Source organism: Carassius carassius, chromosome 3 (assembly GCF_963082965.1).
Source record: "Carassius carassius chromosome 3, fCarCar2.1, whole genome shotgun sequence".
Taxonomy (NCBI): Eukaryota; Metazoa; Chordata; class Actinopteri; order Cypriniformes; family Cyprinidae; genus Carassius; species Carassius carassius.
Genome location: NC_081757.1, coordinates 992,701 through 1,009,155, shown reverse-complemented (window position 1 = coordinate 1,009,155; position 16,455 = coordinate 992,701). Strand labels below are relative to the sequence as shown.

Sequence of the window (16,455 nt, the reverse complement as noted above, 5' to 3'; positions counted from 1 at the left end):
TCTGTCACAGTAGAGTTGATCATTTATTAAAAAATGTAAAATAAAATGCTGCAACATGTTTAGTTCTAAAATTATGAATCGCCAAAAAATGTCTTCGCACAATAACCAGAAACCTACAAATCTCTTTACAACAAACCATTTTTTTTAAAGGGAAAAGTTAAAAGATTAGCTTAACATCCATACAAAACTGATAAAAGTACAAACCTGCATCGCCTACATGCATCAGGCCTAAAAATGATAATTCATAACTACCTACATCATTTCAAATCCCTCTTTCACTGACGTACACGAGCGTATTAAAGAAGATTGAGTTATGTACAGAAGGTGAAGGGGGCAAACTACAATGAGTCAAAGCTAGGGTTAGAGACATGAGAAGGACTAGTTAATTCACTGTCCTTAAACCAGCTAGAGATCAGACTGAGATCTGTGTGTGTGTGTGTGTGTACGCCGAGGCACTGTTACCGCATTTGGCACACATTCATGTTTTTGCATTTCATGTAAAGATCACATTTGATTGGTCACGTATGACAGACGCACAAACCAAACGCTACAGATAAAAACATAAGTCATTGGTTTTGCTGGTGTGTTAAAACACAATGTAAACGAATGATATAAAAGGCCCCTCGATTCATTAAAGTGAAGAATAAAGTACTGCAAACGTGATACATACGACGTCTTAAAAACATTCACGACATACAGAGTTACAAACATGCTTCTCGTGTGCTTTTTCTGACAAATTAAAGCACTTGAACCCTCAGCTACAATCGCTTCTCAATGAATATTTCACGGGTTTTGAAGTGTGAATGTGTGTGTAGTGTTATCATGACACCTGGAACTTCTGGTAAATCATCTGTATCGTGCAGCACTGGTGTGTGAAAGTGTGTTTGATCGTGCCACGTGTTATATTCACAGCTGAAATGCAGAAGAGTTAGTCAGTCCAGACAGTCTCTAGATCAAAATAGTTCATGTAGTGTAAAGAAGTCATAAAAGTGATATCTAAAAGACAAAAAAGAGTGGTTGTGTCCTTGTAACGGAGTCTCTTGTGGTTCTCTCACACTGAGGTCTCTGACTGGAGCCGCATCACGAACTTGTGGCTCTTGGGGTCGATAAACTCCTCCCCCAGGGAGAGGAAGGGGAGGGGCGTCACCGTGACCACCAGAGCGAAGTCGAGGCGGCGGAGGGAGAACACCAGTCCCTGCCGCAGCGCTGAGGTCACGGGCTCCTCGCTCACCAGAGTCCACTGGCGCCCCCTGCTGCCGTTCTCTCGCTGGTACTGCATGGTGGGGCCCGGGGCCAGGTAACGCTCCAGAAACGCCTGAGCACAGACAGAGAGATTCAGCACATTAGGACCAGTCCTCATGCCTGTGTTCCTTTTGTCACATGCAGGCTTACTATCTACAAATACTGTAAACTGCATTTTAACAATTCTTGACATAATGTTTCACAACACAGGACCATTTACAATAAACTAGTGATGGACAAAGACGATTAAAAACACGCAAAAGCTAAATATGGCACTTTATTCATCGTCTAATCATAAAGACATGAAAATTATTAAATGTACTTGAAAGAAGGTCCCGAAAGTGTGTTTGTGATTTAAAATAATTATTAAAAAAATATATTTAAAAACACATTAATAGTATTATTTAAGTTAAATTGTTACCATAATAAAGTATTTAAAATGTTACAATAAAAAAAAAAAAAAAAAAGTCAAAATTTGTGTTTTAATGAAAAGGAGGATTGTTTTGATAATAAGTGAATTAAAATATTAACTTAAGAACATTAAAAACTTATTTTAACAATTTTACTTTTGATATATTTTTTAATAATTATATATATATATATATATATATATAAAAACTAAATCGGTCAATAACAATTTTAGACATGTCAATCAAATAAAACTAATTTCCAATGCAATGCCAAATAATATTGAACAATATTTCTGAATTAAGTCTAATACATTTGAGTCTCGTGACATCACTACATGCAGATTTAATTCTCCGGGTGGTGTCTAGTTATTTTAATCCAATTTTGTGCAAAAATTGCAGCAGTTCAGTCAAGAAAGTGAGGTTAAAAATCATGAAGATGTTAGTTCTTGTTCATTCTTGAACATTATAAAGTGTCAGATGATGCTGAGCACATTGCATTGTGGGATACAGCACACAGTAAGTGCAGGTGTAACAGGTGTCTGATGGGTGAGTTAGCGAGACCTTGGGCGTCATGTTGTGCGTGATGCAGAACTGCAGGTGTGTGATGATGCTCTCCATGCTGTGGTAGGGCTGCTGGCGCGTGGTGCGCAGGTACTTCTGCATGGCTCGAGCCATGGGGGCGAAGATGGCCTGGGCCGCCTCTCGAGGGTCCATCACCTCACGCGGATGTTTGGGTGACGCCGCCGCCTCGTCCTCCTGGAGCCTCTTGATGTGCGTGAAGGCCTCCTCTACTGCCACCACCAGCCTGGAGGAGAACACAGCTCTGAGCAAATCATCTGACACGATTAAAACTGACCACAAGAGTCAGAGACATCAGAGTCACATGACAATATCTGACCCTGCAGCACTTAACCATACACGAGGGGGGGTTTATAGAAATTGAGATTTATACATCATCGGAAAGCTGAATAAATAAGCTTTGTTTGTTAGGAGGACAATATTTGTCTGAGAATTTGAAAATCTGGAATCTGAGGGAGCAAAAATATCTAAATATTGAGAAAATATTCTTTAAAGTTGTCCAAATGAATTCTTAGTGATGCATATTACTAATCAAAAATTAAGTTTTGATATATTTACAGTAGGAAATTTACAAAATATCTTCATGGACATGATCTTTACTTAATATCCTAATTTAGCCGATTTTTGGCATAAAAGAAAAATCCATAATTTTGACTCATACAATGATTTTTTGGCTATTGCTAAAAATATACCCCAGTGACTTAAGACTGCTTTTGAGCTCCAGAGACACAGGTCACAGTTCACTCCAAAAAAAAAATACTAAAAGTTAAAGTGTAGTGTAAATAATAAATAAAAAGTGTAAATAATAAAAAAACTAAAATGCATGTTATATGTTCTGCATTGATTATTTTCAGAGACACTTTCCATCTAGATTCTGATTGATTCATTAGATTGTAGCAGTCATTTTTGACTTTTTTTAGTTCAGTGAGATTCCCCCAGATATTTGTGATTCTTCAGGACTCTGACCTGGCCTTGCGTTTCCGGACCCTGCGGTCCATCTCGGCCTCCTCGTAGTAATATTCGTTATGAGAGTTGTCCCGTCTGCGTGCGGCGGCGGCGATCATCGCTCGAGACTGACCCGTCGAGTTATTAGTGCTGCTCTCTGGAGAGACCAAACCAGTCAGAACATCAGCTCAATCTGTGAAGCAGAGACTTTGGAAAGACCATCATGGCTGTGAAATGGGAAAGATTTGGAGTACCTTCTCCCAGAGTGTACACCTTGAACCCAGACATCTTCTTGGACAGGATGGACTTGGGCAGGTTGAGTAAAGCAGGATTGTAGACCGGGAAATCAGTGTAGTAGTGATCCAGAACCCACACCGCTGCTCGCTGGATACTGAGATCACACACACACACACACACACACACACACTCTCAAATTACTTCATCTAGCACATTAGTTACTGATTTATTCCAGAGCTGCATGATTCACTGAAAAACTGAAATCACGGTATGGCTTTGTGCTATTATCAAATCACAAACACTGAGATTTCAGGAAATAAAACATACGTGCTAATTTTTAACATCGCATTTAACTGTGATTAACATAGTGTGCATTTATTTAGTTGATTCAAATCAATGATTCGTTCACAAAGCAGACATCACTCTGGATTGCAGGTGATAACATTCATTATCTTTTGCAGAACAATGATTATGCTTCATTAAACCTACATGCATTAATATTGTGTTCCCTGGTTTGTTTTGTTCCTCAGATACAGGCAGCCACATTATATGAATCACAGAGAACAAGGGTTTCAAGTACAACGGCACTGTTCTACTGAAGAAAAAGAAGGTCATCTAGGGTGATTACATGAACAGTAACGGTCTGTTTGAGTTCGTAATGAGCTGTGCTGACCTGAGGTGGCCCACGTTGTAGAAGCGGCTGGCTCCATCAGTGCTGCGCACCACTTTGAGGCAGAAGGCGGGTCTGAGGTGCCTGACCTCCAGCAGCACGAGCGCCAGATACTGGATGAACAGCAGCGCGTCCACCAGAGACACGGCGTATCCCACGATGCCCCTGTAGTCTCGCTCGCGGGGCTCCAGCACCCGCACGCCGTAGAAGAGCCAGTACGAGGCCACGAAGAGGAAGACCAGCGCCATCAGCAGGCAGCGGAAGACGTAAAAGCGCGGCAGCGTGGCACGGGGCGGCCGCAGGAACAGAGCCCAGGACGAGATGAGCAGCACCAGCAGCTTGAAGGCCAGCGAGACGTACAGGCCCTCGCACGGGGTCCCGCAGGGCTCCAGAGCGTCCCGCCACAGCAGCTGGGGCAGCAGCAGGAAGGCCAGGGGCGTCAGGAGCGCAAACACACCCAGAACACCGCTCAGGACCGGCCCCGCGAACCGACGGCACTCCAGCGGAGACGAGTCCTCCAGCTCCTTAGATGCCCGCGTCAGGTCCTCGTTAGACACGCTGTGCTCCGACGTCCCCGTCACCACCGTGGTGGTCTCGCCCCAGTTATCATCCTGACGGGACACAAAGAGAGAGACTGAGTATAAATAGAAAATAGAAACAGAAAAGTAAATAAATAAAAATGGCAAAGTCACACAAAACTTCTACAACTCAAAATATAAACAGATTAATAAATAAATAATACTGTAATCATATATTAATACTACTAAAATAACACCGGTTACATTTACGGTACTTTTATTGTAGTTGTCGTCCATTTGGTGCCAAACAGCTACTCATCACCATTCACCAAGTCATTTTATTCCAAAGAATAATGAAATTAAGTCTATTTTGGAGGGGGGGGGGGGGGGGGGGGTATATAAATGTTTTTGTTTGTTAACATAGCACCATTAAAGACAACATACTGACCAAAGTGCTGTTAAAAAAAGCGAAAACATAAGGAAAAGAGAACAGATAAACTTATCAAATATCTATGGCTGGTCTAAAGCCAAAGGACAATAACTACATTTTCTAACTTATTTTTGATGTGTCGTGATGATTCACTGTTAAAGGATTGTTCTGGTAATATGCATTATTCTCACCGGTGTTTCTGATTCCTGTAACACAGTAAATACTTCATTATTTCTGAACAGCACTGGTCCAGTAAGTGTGTACTGACCCGCTCATCTCCGCGCGTGCTCTCGGCGTCCAGCAGTGGCTCTCCGGGGGCCTGGATGGTCACAGACTTGTCTCCTCTGCTGCTGCTGTCTCTGCTCTTGGAGCGATGCCGGTCTCTGCGGTCCCTGAAACACACCAGGAGTCCCTCAGGTGAGCAGATCTCCAGAGACTCAGTAAACAGCAACGATCTGAGGTGAATGTGATGTGTTTGCACCTGTGTTTGCGAGAGCTGCGTGAATGTGAAGACTTGTAGGAGTAGCCCGAGTACTGCGACTCGTTGTCCATGTCTGGGGCCGGTGGGCGGGGTTTGTGGGCCCCAGCTCCGCCCCTGGAGCGCTCTGTGGCTCCGCCCAGCCGAGTCTTGCGCTCTGAGATGGATTTGGACGACAGAGACAAGGGAAGCTTCAGCAGTTCCACTTTACTCCTGAGAGAATCTATCTTGGAGGCTGACGGAGAGGAGAGGACAGACCTGTGACCCAAACAACAGGAAATTAACACTTTCAGGACATTAGCATCACATTTCAAGCCTGAAACACCCGGTTTAAGTTCTCGACTGTGTATTACATTAGGGCTATACGATATAACAGAAATGATCAAAATATCACAAATTGCAATATGCATATCACAACAGCTTACAATAATAATCTCAACACTTCAGATAAGTTACAAAAACTCCACTGTTTAGTAACCTGCAGGCAACGAAGAAAAACGGAAAAATAATCTAAAACACACTTAAATAATCTCCGTATTGGATATGATGTGATTTAGTTATGTTAAGAAACTAAGTGCGACTAACTGGTTTTCATTTCATTTGTAATTCAACTTTAAATAACTAGTAAACCGTTTCTAACATTATTTGTTGTATTCATTGCTATTTATGCTTCCTTTAAACTTTTGTAGTCTTTTTCTCAAATTCTTGCAAAGGATAAAATTAATTTCTCACTTCTCACAAACACAAGTCTCAGTTTTGAGGAGACTGTGTCTTACATGTCCTCATGTATTATATATTTTAGCGTTTATCAAGCTACACTGAAGGTTTTCGGTTTGCTTTACCTGTTTTAAAGCACAGAACTTTTGGCTAATCGCATGCAAACCGATGTGGGTCAACATAAACCCAATTTTTATACAGCCTTTCCAAAAAACACATCTATATGTTGAAACTTAGCATGCATATTCATGACCCTAACTGAAAAGTATTCACCAAATTTCAAGCAGAAACTAACATTTTAACCACTATTTCATGCAACTTAATCAAGTCTAGGTCAAATTCACGCCGACTCAGCAGGTTAACACGTTTTTCTTCAACACAACGCCTCCCTAATTCACACACACACATATTCAAACCCCAACACTTGACCTCTGTGTGAAAACACCGAGCTTCATTTGTGAAACAACGGCTGCGGAAGTTCAATCATTCTCACCTAAACGCTCTCATTCAATTAAATCACAACAATTCAGGCAATGCCGATTTGACACAGAAATTCGTTCTGCTCACGGGAATGAATGATGGCCATTGTGTCTAAACATCTCACAGGAATACACAAACACACACATTATTGGCATTCCTATTGGTTTTGAAATAACTTGGACTGCTGTTGTGATAAACAGGAACTAAAGCGGTTCTGTGACACTTAAAGATCATCAAAACAAACTTCAACTAATCTCAGCCGAGAGTCCTGCACAAGGAGCATCTCATTACACACACACACATTCCCCAACCATCACCCGTCATCTCCACGGCAACTGATCTGGGCTGTTACCATGGCAGTGAGTGTGTGACGGGTCGCCGCCTGACCTTTACACATCCACCATATATGATCATATAAACTCAAACCTGTCTGTTTTGGATTGGTTTCTTCACCATCGAGTCGAGTTGTTTTGCCTGTTTCTGAAGTAACGGCTCAATCTGATTATCTAAATAAGAGCCAGCACTCCAGCGTCTATTTTAGCTCTTAACACTCACATTTCTGTCTGCTAACAGGACTCATGTGAGACGGACACAGACAGACGTGTGTGTGTGGGCCGTCAGGAGTTGTTTACAGAGCTGATGGGACACCATTTGTCCCGGACAGATCCAGAACATGTGTCCCCCATCAGTCTGAGGAGGAACGGTCGTCTCCTCTCGTCCTTCAGAGCTCAGACACACTGGGAATCAAACAGAGCTGGAAACTGAATAACAGTCGTGTCACGCGGTCTAGACCAGATTTAAATAGACTTGGCGTTTATAATAAACACTGCTTAAGGAATGACACTGTATTATGTTTAAGTTATGGTTCAATTTTTCATTTACATTAAGTTAAATTTAAAGGGTTTTGTGGAGTGAGGGGAACTAAAACAACATTTCTAGTTGTTTCACAAAATCCCACTTAACTGTGCTTTTTTCTCTCCACAATGCAATTTTGACACACTGCAACTAAACGAATCATTCATTAAATCATTCAACTGAATTAGAATCCTTATAGTCACGTCGTTTAAGACTTAATTCGATCATTAAAGGTCGATCATTTAATGTTGTTTTAAATCCAGTCATTTCAATAGCAATCCTTCTGTGTGATCTGTGCTTCATCCATTGTCACAGTAGACTGATAATAGACAGGTATAATCTGACTAATGTGTCTGCTGTTTTAAACGAGACACCTGGGACGCAGCTGTCAACTCTTGTGTTCATGTGGGAAGCGCTCGTAAACACTTTAGATACAGGTGTGAGGAGCAAAACAACCCCAGACAAACATATGAATCAGTGCATGACCAACGACTAACAGGACGCACGATATAGAAAAGAAAGCAGCCATTGCTACAATATTATGCACAATATTTATCCGTTATGAATCTCTGCTCTTGCAAAACTGAATAAAATCTTAGCCCAACCACATGAGACATCATTAAAATCAGCAGACAGATCTTGATAAATAGCTCAAGGTCTCAAGACGTCCTTGATCCCAAACGAAGTGTTCGTATCCTACAAGACTGCATCTAAACAGATCAACAGGACACTGTGGTTTGTGTTTGGCGGCTGTGATTTATGAACCAACAACACACCGGTCCCAGGTGTGGATTAGGTCCACATATACAGTTACCCATTATTCCTGAGCTCATCTGACCTATTTAAACAACAGCTTTGTTGAACAAACCCACACACGTTCCAGACAAGTGTCAAAAGGCGCATTACAGGCATCAAATGAAGCCTACAAATCACAAACACTGCACTTTCGTTTATGAAGAATGGAAAATATACTGCGAATGTCCAATTGTTTATGAATGAGCTTCTATTAATTGTTTCAATACCGTGCTCGGGTTACAGTCTCCTAGGAGACGGCACAGGAGACAACTGAGCTCATCCGCTCTGCGCTGGCCTCAAAGCCTCGGACTGGCGGCGTCAATCACGCCGCGTGACATGCGCTACACCCCCGCCGTCACTGCCTACGAGAGTCCGGGGCTTTCGGGCCTTCATGCGACCACACTCGACGTGACACAGTAACCTAAATACAACGTAAAAGAACAAAACCATGAAACAAATGTGTCGATCTTTTCTACGTTCTGCAGGTAAATAATAATAATAATAAAAAAAAGTTTACAACAAAAAACAAAATATTAACTAGCGTAAGCATTTACTTACTGAGGTCTCGCTACGCTTTAAGAGAGCGCAATACAGAGATTGAACAGCCAAATCACTTTTAAAACGTGCATGCAATGAAAAACACGAGTTTGTTTTACAATTATGCTATCGAAGTGTGAAAACCACACACAAATGCATGCGATTCGTTAATTTTTCAAAGAAAAACAAACTAAATACTTCTCAAAAGTCACGTGTATTGATTGTGTGAATGTGTATATATATATATATATATATATATTGATTTCTTAAAATGCCGAATAACCATCACTAAGTGATTAATTATCATTAGCGATGCCCGACTGGCCAACGAATCATTCTATTAAACCAATTCAATCTGATAATTCAGACGAACCGATTCGCTCCACATTCGTAAATCGCTCGACTGCGAGCCAGGTGCTATGGTGGGATCATAAACACAAACTCGTGTTAAAATAGCACAGTTTAAAAAGTTAAATATAAGAAAATAAAAGAAGGGAAAAAAAACTAAAGTCAAAAAGCCAGACTTTTGGGAGTGAATTCGAACGATAACTCCGACGAAGCGATAACAAAAGTGAATCGATTCACTAAATGAATCATTAAGCTAAGTATCACTGTACTGAGACTCACCAAAATAAAAAGAAGATAAGATTACAATTCAAATTATTCATTTTGGTTGCAAAAGAAAAATAAAAAAAGATTCAATACCTAAACCGTATTGGGCTATAATCGGTCGTATCTTTTCTTCTACTCGTCTGAATTTAAGGATCTCTGAACACAAAGAAGAGTCCTGAAGAAGCTGTGAAACAAATCCGCTCCCACAAAAACGTGTAGTTTACACAAAACAATGAAAGCGGATCCTTGCGGTTCCTTTCTCGTGCATTTCAATGCAAAGCCCACGATATATTCACGAACAACTGTCTTACTTTAAACCGTGCAACACCAGCCTGAATATAACAGAGTCCCAGTAGAAACACATCCACATCAGAGATTAATGAGAGAATGCGTTAAAACGGAAGTATAATGATACTCTCTGCATCCCGCAGATGATACACGCAGCAGCTAACGTTACTTTCACTCGCCTCTTTCTTTGTAGCTCTCTCACCAGAACAATAATCCACGCGATAGAAACACGAAGGAAAAAATCCCTCTTTTCTTGGTAAACTCACAGTTTGCAGGTGAATAAATCCTCTTCTTGTAGTTTAATCGCTCTGGATGTGTGAAGGTGAAATGTTCCCTGCCCTGCGGGCTTTACTTTGCGTCCGTGTTTTTTCTTTTTTTCTTCAGAGAAACTCACATATTTCCGTCTCCATTCAAACCTGAGCTGATACACGCCCAGAATACACCCGACCTCCCCCACGATCCTGTTCCGCCCTCCATCTCTCTCTCTCTCTCTCTCTCTCTCTCTCTCTCTCTCTCTCTCTCACACACACACACACACACACACACACACACACAGTAAATGAGTCATGAGAACCATATTAACTAACTGAGATTACTTGAAAAAAAGAATAGGAATGACCTTGTTTTTGGATTATTTATCCGTCTCACTTTTACGTCATCAGCTATATTTACTTAGATGTGTTGGATTATTAGATGTATAGAACAGTGTATGTATGTGCATAATGGATTTATTTATGCATTTGAGATTTTAGAGATCTATGCATTTGATCTGATTTTTATTATTTTTTTGCTTGATTGTTTATATCAAGGTCATATGTAAACCATCCAAAATGGACAATATAATATAATCCGTACACCAAAAATAACTTGAAAATCAAGCAAATTCAGTGAAAGCTGCATTCCTGTGCTCAAGTTTCAACCAAATAATGCTCCTGAAAAAAAAAAAATAATTACACTATACATAGTTAGTGCAAACCACTATATTGACAATTTTCATGATTCAATGTGTTTTCAAGATCCAATTCCAAAGCAGCTTTTCGTTCGATATCAGAGATAAAGTTAATTGAATTTTAGAAGAAAATTATCTGGAAGATAATTATCTGGCCATCGGCAACTTTATTACACGAGTGAATGACAATAAAAATAAAAACAAACATTTACAGTAGTTTGCACGAGTATGGGTTTCTTCATTGTGCAATGTACAAATCATCAAACGCTGACGAGTATGAATGAACGATGAAGGAGTTAAAGCTAACGAGAGAAATCCCCTCTACATTTCTCCACCTGAGTTAACATTAGCTATCCATACAAGCCACCGCCGCCGAATTCAATCCGCGTTAAAAACACTCTGCAGTCACACAACAACTCACAAAAATAAATTATTAAAATACGAAATAAAAAAACAAAACAAACTTAAAAGGAGGTGGGCAGGTTAGGCATCCGAGTTAAACACTTAAAAAAACACTTGTGCTTCAAACGCAAAGTTGCGTAGTTTTTTCATATTATTAGAGTTTCCGATCCCTTAATCTGTGTTTCAAGCCCTGTTGAGCTACGAATGAACTTCCGCAAACGGCGAGCTACAAAAGTTCCCAGTATTAACATGTAATACAAATGTGTCAGCTTGCAGGTCACATGACATGATGTCAGAATCCATAGACACGCCCCTTTTCTGTTTCTGTACGACATATAAACAGGAGTCCAGTTGCGAACTGTGTGATAGTGTTAAACTGTGCGTAACAAATATTAATTTGATAAAGCACGAATCTTCAAAATAAATATTTCACCTTTGTTAGTTTTCCTTCCTTTATTTTTCTTACAGTTTTACAAATGAAATTAGAAAAAAGCTACGATTTTAATGAACGAACAATGATGTTTGTGAGACCTCCTTATTTCGTCCACAGGGGTCCCAGAGCAAAAGAACCTGAATTCGTTCTTAATTTCTTTAGGAGTTTGTAGTGATCAGCTTCAATGTCCTACAACATCAGGTCAGAAGAAACGCATTGAGATTACTGTATCTTACTGTATGCCAGGGTGAATTCACAGAAAATTTGTGCAGGTCACAAATGAGCCACGAAAAGAGAACAGAAAGGGAAAAAAATCAGCAACGACAGAACAATTGTAGAAAAACTTTAGATTATTATGATTATTATTATTATATATACACACACATCACATTTATTTGTTTATATTAAATCAGCATAAATGATAAGCCTTTACAACAAAATAATACTGTTGTGTATTAAGACTTTGGGGAAGTCGTGGCCTAATGGTTAGAGAGTCGGACTCCCAATCGAAAGGTTGTGAGTTCGAGTCCCGTGCCGGTAGGAATTGTGGGTGGGGGGAGTGCATGTACAGTTCTCTCTCCACCTTCAATACCAAGACTTAGGTGCCCTTGAGCAAGGCATTGAACCCCCAACTGCTCCCCGGGCGCTGCAGCATAAATGGCTGCCCACTGCTCCGGGTGTGTGCTCACAGTGTGTGTGTGTTCACTGCTCTGTGTGTGTGCATTTCGGATGGGTTAAATGCAGAGCACAAATTCTGAGTATGGGTCACCATACTTGGCTGAATGTCACTTCACTTCACTTCACTATTTTATAGCACATTTTTAATAATATATGCACAATATAAAAAACCTGCATCAGTGAACAGGTGAGAAGAAACACTGAGACGTTCATTTTATTTTTTAAATATTAATTCAGAAAAGGTGTGTACAGAAAATAGTGTTTAAATGTATTAATGCTGTACTTTTTAAATACATCTACAGTTTATTGCATTCTGCTTTGTGTGTGTGTGTGTGTTTATGAATTGATATGCTTTGTCAAAAAAATTTTAATGAAAAAAATAAATAAGTAAAAAAATAAAATAAAATAAAGAAGCTTTAATCTCTTAGTGCAAAACATTATATATAGTATAATATATTTTCTAATTTCTTTTAGCTTTTGGGACATGTGTGGACATGTCTGTACAGTAATGTGTATGTGTGTGTGTGTGTGTGTGTGTGTGTGTGTGTGTGTGGTGTGTGCGTGTGTTTTACTCTCAACTGCTGTAGTTTCCTCATCAGCTCCTCAATGGTGTTGATCTGGTCTGATCCATGTTTTTGATCACGTCGCTGGACGCTCGATTGTGATTTGACTCAGGGTCTCAGTCAGCGATTGGTCAGCTGGAGAGAGGCAGGGTGTCTCCTGCTCCTCTTCCTCGGTGATGAAGGAAGACGAGAGATGAGATCATGTTTTGAGTCTGAAGGATGCTGTGAGACACGTCTGAGTCTTAGCTCGTCTGTGAGAGCATATACATGTTTGTAAAAATACAAACATGTATATGAAAAACTGAAAAAAAAAAAGATTTAAAAAAGGTTTTAAATTAATTATAAATATTAGTTGAAAACTTCAAGAAAATTAGAATGATGTATATTACTTGGCCAGTTTACTTAAATAAATGCTATGTTTTAGTATTACAAATAAAATAACATAAAAAAATAAATAAAATAAACAATAAAAATTAATAAGATCTAAATATTAGATAAAAGCTTACAGTTAACGAAAATTAATAATGCTGACTCTACAAGTGTTTAAGTGCTAAAACTAAAATAATCAAAGCAAAAACTAAAAAAAAAACAGACTAATAGGAAACTAAATGACTAAAATGAAAATATAAAACAAATGAATATGGATAATTAAATTAAAAATAAAATATATGAATTAAAAATGAAAGCTGCAGCAATGTCAGTTACTTAGCAAACTGATACAGAAAAACATTTCTGATGCAACATCTCATGATTTTTTTTCATAATATATGTAATAGAATTTTAATACAATTAATGTATTACATATTATATGTATAAAAAACACATTAACTACCCTTTAAAAACATAACATTTATTAAAAACAAATACAAATTTGATTCTTTATAAAAATTCATGGTAGTTGTTTATAACATTTCTCCTCGTTCAGTCACGTTATTGATTACAGAAGGAAACGCACTGAACGATGAATCGCTGTTGTTCGCGACAGAACGAGAGATGCACTGCATCCAGATCATTCAGGACCGGTGTTACACCAGATTCTGTGACCATCGTATTCTGTGCCCCTAGTCGGCGCTGTTGTCACTGTTTGGATTGAACTCGATCACTCAGCAGAACTCAAACTGCGTACACGTGCATGGCGCGCGTGCACATCAAATAAGCGTACAGTCTGTGTTGAATTCAATGTGCAACCTATCCAGGAAAGAAGCTGGGTCTAATATGAACTGTACAGCTGATACATCAAATGATTTAGATTTATTATTTATTATTTTTTAAATACTTTTAAATGGATAAAAATCACAATTTTTATATGAAGAAATCCTCTGCTTATGTTTTAGCCTTAAGTGTTATGTAAGCTAATGTAGATACTCTTATGCTCGACTTATTAAACCAATTAAACATTTCATGAGAATTAACACAATCCTGTTGTTCGCAGAGTAGCCTATTTTTGCATTTTGTATGCAACGTAAATGTTTAACAATGTTGATGAAGCCGATGCTTTTCTCCTGTTTTTATAGGGGTCATCAGAATCTGTGACCCCATCGTTATACAGTATTTCACTACAAGTAAATTCCTGACTCAACAATCAAACCATTTCAGGTAAACTTATCTGTCTTTCCATGTACCTTTTTTGTAGCTTTTCCACAAATGTAAAATACATTTACATTCTATGTAGAATCTAAATACATACTCCACATATATGAATAAAACCAATGCTTTATTTTGCAGTATCAGGTTAACAGTATCTTTAACTAAACAAACAAGTAAACAGTAATAATGTAAAGGCAGGGGACTGACACGCTGCAGCTGTAGAGCTTCATGGACACATTGATATTTATCTGTTGCATGTTTCTCCTCTCATGGTCGTAGCAATAATGAACAAAAATGCAGCAGTCATCCTTGTCTGTTCCCATCTCATAAAACAATCGCCTACTTATGCATGCAGTCAACAAATTACCTTTTAATACTGATACAATAATAATAATAGTAACAACAGAAAAGGTAAAGAGATAAAAGCCAACAAAGTGTTGTGTGTAAAAGTATCTTGACTAGCTTTGAAACAACAATTTTAAAGGAACGGGATGCTAACACTCTCTCAGTCTTGTACGGATGTGACTTTAACAGATGTTAAACAGAGAGCAACTGCAAACAGAGAAGAGAGACACTACACAAAAAACACAAAAAAAGTCAGTTGTGAGATAAAAAGTGGCAATTATCTTGTTTTATTTTTATTTAGTGGCAGAAACAGGCTTACATCTATGTGAACACTTTACTATTATTTTATTTTTTTTGCAGAGCAACATTTATTTGAAGAAACATCTGAGCAATTTAATGCATCCTTGCTGAATAACTGTTTTTTGTCAAAAACAGAAAAACTCAGTGTATTTGTTCTGCACTAGTTCGATTCTCTCGCCCCAGACTGTCCTCTGCACAACCACACATCTTTGGACTAAACCCGTCCCTATGTAACAAACAGAGGAATCTTCAACAGAATTGTATTTGTGGTCATGTGAGTTTGAGGAGCGGTTTTCTTTCTTTTCTTTTTTTTCAAAATATAAAAATTGATAAAATTGCCTTTAAAGTTGACCAAATGAAGTACTTAACAATGCATATTGCTAATTCAAAAATATGTTTTGATATTTGTACGGTAGGAAATGTACAAAATATCTTCATGGAACATGATCTTAATTTATAATATCCTAATGAATTTTATTTTATTTATTTGTTTCTTTCAGAATTTTAAGAATTTTGACCCATACAATGTAGTTTTCATGTTCTGCATATGACTGGTGTTTTGCTCCAGGGTCACAAACATATGTCATTTATGTAATGTTGTTATAGTTAACTAAACCCATAAAATAAATGTTGAATGAACATAATATATATATACCGGACGAGGCTTTAGAAGCAGTGAGGCTTTCGCAACAAACTGCGTTGATGCTTCGAGGCTCTTGACACAGTGCTCTCCCTCGCCATCTGGTGCTCAATAAACATACATACTCCAACAACATTTAGATGCTTTGTTCATTGGGATGTCATGTAAGGTTTAATTGTCTATTTAATAAGCATATGTGTCGAAGCAAGGCTGCATGTGTGCGTGCATTGATAGTTTCCCAAATGTATTCTATTTTGCACAATATAATTAAAACAAAGAATATTTTCTTCACAAAAAAAAATAATGTTTAATACGCCAATAAATTTCATTTCGTATCTTCCTTACAAAAGAACACAAACATGCACATTTAAAAAACACAAATTCAATTATTGAGTTTACTATATTTAGCAATTATATATATGTTTTTTCTCGCTAATGTCAGCTGTTGACAACAGAGGACGGATTTTACAAGCAGCATTTTTTTTTGTGTGGTTAAGGAAGGACTTTTATCATTTTTGGAAACAGTTTGAGCCCGCAAGGTGCTTTAACAACGAAAACTGACAAAATAACAAAAATAACAAATATACAGTCTATACATTTATTTAATATATATAATATTTATTTATGTGCTTTTTGGTTACTCTTCTGGAATGTATATAATTGTACTATTTTTGTACATGGTTTAATACATTTTGTTAAAATATAAAAAAAAAAATAGCCTGTTTGATTTTTAGCATTTAAACATAGCCTATGTAGCCCATTTGG

At 38.3% G+C, this 16,455-nt stretch overlaps 1 protein-coding gene across 3 annotated transcripts; it reads right to left on the bottom strand.

Annotated features, from left to right (window-relative positions):
• Positions 1 to 10: 10 nt before the first annotated feature.
• On the bottom strand, positions 11 to 10,231 carry LOC132115750 (vang-like protein 2). 3 transcript variants are annotated; one of them, XM_059524178.1, is made up of 8 exons: positions 10,060 to 10,231; positions 5,513 to 5,767; positions 5,300 to 5,423; positions 4,087 to 4,694; positions 3,431 to 3,567; positions 3,198 to 3,333; positions 2,214 to 2,457; positions 11 to 1,315 (listed from the first exon to the last, which is right to left on the bottom strand). In XM_059524178.1, the coding sequence occupies exons 2-8, from the start codon at positions 5,581 to 5,583 to the stop codon at positions 1,052 to 1,054; spliced, it is 1,584 nt and encodes a 527-aa protein (XP_059380161.1). In that variant the 5' UTR covers positions 5,584 to 5,767; positions 10,060 to 10,231; the 3' UTR covers positions 11 to 1,051. The 3 variants fall into 3 exon arrangements, with proteins under 3 accessions (XP_059380161.1, XP_059380147.1, XP_059380154.1); XM_059524164.1 differs by lacking the exon at positions 10,060 to 10,231 and adding an exon at positions 9,817 to 9,949; XM_059524171.1 differs by lacking the exon at positions 10,060 to 10,231 and adding an exon at positions 9,599 to 9,762.
• Positions 10,232 to 16,455: the final 6,224 nt, after the last annotated feature.

Coding starts and splice junctions, on each gene's coding strand:
- LOC132115750 (XM_059524164.1), bottom strand. CDS start 9,875: ATGTGGATGTGTTTCTACTGGGACTCTGTTATATTCAGGCTGGTGTTG. Junction 5,424..5,512: donor CGCAGCTCTCGCAAACACAG/GTGCAAACACAT, acceptor GGTGTGTTTCAG/GGACCGCAGAGACCGGCATC. Junction 4,695..5,299: donor GCACGCGCGGAGATGAGCGG/GTCAGTACACAC, acceptor GTGTCCCGTCAG/GATGATAACTGGGGCGAGAC.